Here is a 3,643-nt window from a genome sequence, read left to right on the forward strand (position 1 = left end):
TACTTGCGTAAGTACTGCATTCAGTTGCATATCTGTCTCGTATCTGTTTGTGTTTTCGCCCGTAGCCAATCAGGGACCAGCATTCCTGGTGATGTCACCATCAACAGCCAATGAGGGACCAGCATTCTTGGTGACATCACCATCAACAAGTGCGACCTGATATAAATAACAATACACGCTCTGCTGGTGCACAAGTAGGCCATACATGGTCACGAGTGTGCAAGGCACAAGTTGGCACCTCGACAGAGTGCAGTCTAGTTGTGTTTGTGTATATTGTATATGTTAGCTCTGAGGGGGCCAGTTGTCTGTCTGTCTGTCTGTCTGTCTGTCTGTATCTCAAGTCACTGTACCGACCTGTGACAGTTTTCTTATGGGCACTGTTAGCCAAGGAAGTAAATTATCCTACACTGTGTGTGTAAGTCTTCCCCATATGTGAATGGAAATTCTCAATCTTTTGCTTTGCAAATTTTTAAGCATTAGAGTTGTATTAGTGTGGTTGCAATAGGCAACCAGACTATTGTGAACTTTTATGTCACCTAATGTAAACCTGTTTTCATTTAACTTTCTTCTGTAAATGTTTATGTGTAAAGCTCTTTTCATTCAACTTTTCTGTAATCCCAAAAGTCCACTAAGTTCAATGGACATTTTGTTGTAACCTTTACTGTTACCACCTCAGTCCTGATAAAACCATGGGCATGCATGTACAAAGCTCACACAATGAGAAAGCCAAACAAAAACTTTTAAGTCTGCCCCCTCGTTATGTGTGAAGAAGGGGTTCAAGTTTAACATTGTGCACAAGTCCTTGTTAAGCTAACCACCTTTTTGAATGACCTCCTGGGTGACTATGCCTATTAATCCTACTCAGAGAGGAAATATGCTTTCATGTCTGTATAGGGCAGGCCATATTTAATGGACCCTAAATTTTAATGGACACCTGTGCGCATTCCATGCATGTACACACATCAAGTACCATGAATGTCAACATGGCATTGTTCTCTAAGTCTAGTTTAACTATCCCAAGCCAGGGGTTGACATGCACCCTATTGGTCCCTGGCTGGTGACATCATCACGTTACATCACAGACAGTTCTATTAACAACTCACCAAAGCCATATATTGTAGAGCTGTTGTGACAAGAGCATATATTGTAGAGCTGTTGTGACAAACGCCCGAAGACTCCGTTGCTTCTGTGATTTTGAACCAACGCTTTCTCGCTATTCGGCAATAGAAGTACAACGAGAGCTAGGAACGCAGTACAGGTACAGACAGAGTCAGAGAGACGGACAGAGTCAGAGACGCATCTAGATTTGCCCACTGTCTATTTTTCAAAAACATAATTAATTGTTACAGGTTTAAACAGGTGTGTAAAACAGTGGGTGGAATAAGTTTTTCTGCCATCTCCATCGTTTGGTTATTCCCTTACAAAGAGAAAGGGAAGATAAGGGGGCAAAGGCAAAGAACAGAGGGGATGAGATGACGAGAGAGAGAGAAGAAACAGCCAGAACCTGAAACATTTGAGCCATGGCCCTCGTCGGCGTTGGCCCCAGGATCCTCAAGCGCACTGTTTTTGCCTTCAACCTACTGCTGTGTGTGTGGGGACTTGTCCTTGCATCAGTCATGGGCTTCCTCGCTCTAGACAGCTTCCTCATCGGCTCCGACAGAGTGAGCGGTCCCAGCTCAGTCCTCATCTTTCTGGTCGTCATCGCCGCGGCCATGATGTTCCTGGGGGGTCTGGGCTGTTTTGGCTCCTTCTGGGAATCGGAGGCTTTACTGCTGACCTTCGTCGCCTGTTTGCTCGTTCTATTCGTGTGCGAGGTGACCACCTGCGGCTGGGTCTGTCGCAACGGAAGATCTCTGATAAAGGAGACGAAGGCGTTCTACGACTCTGTGTACGACATGGCCGAGGACCAGAGCGCTGTCGCTTCCCACGTGCGCTGGGTTTTCCACGAGGCGCTGAACTGCTACGGTAAAAGCCCAAGCGCTAATCTGACCGGTGCTAATCTGATCAGTGACACCTTCCCTCAAACGGAGAGCTTGCGCACCGTGAGCTGTCACGACCGCGTCAAAGGCCTTGTCCACGACCCGTCACATATCCTGGTTTGTTATTCGGTCGTGTTTGGCGTCATACTCTTTGAGATGATGTGCGGCCTCCACCTGTGCTTGTTGTGCACAACGGAGGGACAGCCAGCAGTCAGACAACGTGGGGATGAGACCGGGCCTGGGCCCAGGCCCAGGGACGTTTGAGAACTGCGGTTGGTTCTGAAACCCGACAGTAAAGTACAAATTAGGGATCCTTAGATTGGTCAACATATTGCAGGTAAGTCCACACCCCTCATCGTCAACCTAGCCTGGCATTTCCAAGGGACAGATTGGTATCCCACAACTTCGGCAGCAGCAAAATCCAATCACAACCGAGCAGGGCCAGACCAGAATTTTCGGTTTTCATTTGCACTGGCAGATTCATCTGGTTTCCAGGCTACCATGGCGAGCTCTGCCTGCGCACAAGTTGGCCATGTGTGCCTACTTGCGCAAGTTGGCACCTCGACAGAGTGCAGTCCTGGCATTCCTGTTCTAGCACTGTGGTGCTGTCACTGGCATCACCAGTTGTGAGTGCACCTCATGGCGCGCTCTGCTGGCACACAAGTGGGCTGTATTTTGATTGTCTTAGGTACCAGCTCTTAACAGCTAATGAGGCCAGCAGGGAACACCTCGTGGCACGCTCTGCTTGCGCACAAGTTGGCCATGTGTGCAAGTGTGGCCTACTTGTGTGTCAAGCGCAAGTTGGAACCTCGAGACCAGTATGTTATACCAAAACTTTATAGACCAAAGTTATTCTCCTGAAAAAAACTACCGACAGTACAAAGGCAGGGCCCTTAGCCAATGAGGAGCAGCGTTCTTGGTGACATCACCACCAACAAGTGTGACCTGATATACATAACAACAACACGTGGGCTCACTGAAAGGCAAGACCGGTATGTTATATACCAAAACTTTATAGACCAAGGTTATTCTCCTAAAGAATCTGACCGTACAAAGGCAGGGCCTTTAGCCTATGAGGAGCAGCGTTCTTGGTGACATCACCACCAACGAGTGCCTGATATAAATAACAACGAGTATGTTCTCCCAAATCTTTAGATACTAATATAAGGTACATAAAATGTAGGGGTCTCAGAAGTTATATTGGAACAATCTTTCTGCCCATACACGGTGTTCCATGCGAGCCCACACTGTTTCATAGGAACAGTATTTCTAGTTGTGGGCTCGCCGTAGGCGAGACTACTATGTTATCCTCATTATTTATAGAGTGAGTTCCGCCACATATTTCCGCCGCAGACAGTAGAAAGGCAGAGCCACTAGCCAATGAGGTGGCTATGTTATCCTCCACTAGCCAATGAGGTGGCTATGTTATCCTCCACTAGCCAATGAGGTGGCTATGTTATCCTCCACTAGCCAATGAGATGGCTATGTTATCGGCGAGTTCCGCCGCCGCAGACAGTACAAAGGCAGGGCCCTTAGCCAATGAGGCAGAATTGGTGGAAAAAAATCTGGGAGCTGGAGTATTCGTTGAGCTTCACATGACAGTTAGCACGCTGCAGAATATAGTCACGTTGGCAAACATAAGAAATGAAGAACAATGTATTTGA

General features: G+C 47.4%; 1 protein-coding gene across 1 annotated transcript; it reads left to right on the forward strand.

The window, feature by feature from the left end:
- Window positions 1-1,520: 1,520 nt before the first annotated feature.
- LOC308292859 (CD81 antigen-like) lies at window positions 1,521-2,243 on the forward strand (the record flags this gene model as incomplete). Its single annotated transcript, XM_080735283.1, has 1 exon — window positions 1,521-2,243. One exon carries the CDS (start codon window positions 1,521-1,523, stop codon window positions 2,241-2,243), a length of 723 nt encoding a protein of 240 aa, XP_080591409.1.
- Between the last annotated feature and the right edge of the window lie 1,400 nt (window positions 2,244-3,643).

This window comes from Nannobrachium achirus (genome assembly GCF_963921795.1).
Source record: "Nannobrachium achirus genome assembly, chromosome: 10".
Taxonomy (NCBI): Eukaryota; Metazoa; Chordata; class Actinopteri; order Myctophiformes; family Myctophidae; genus Nannobrachium; species Nannobrachium achirus.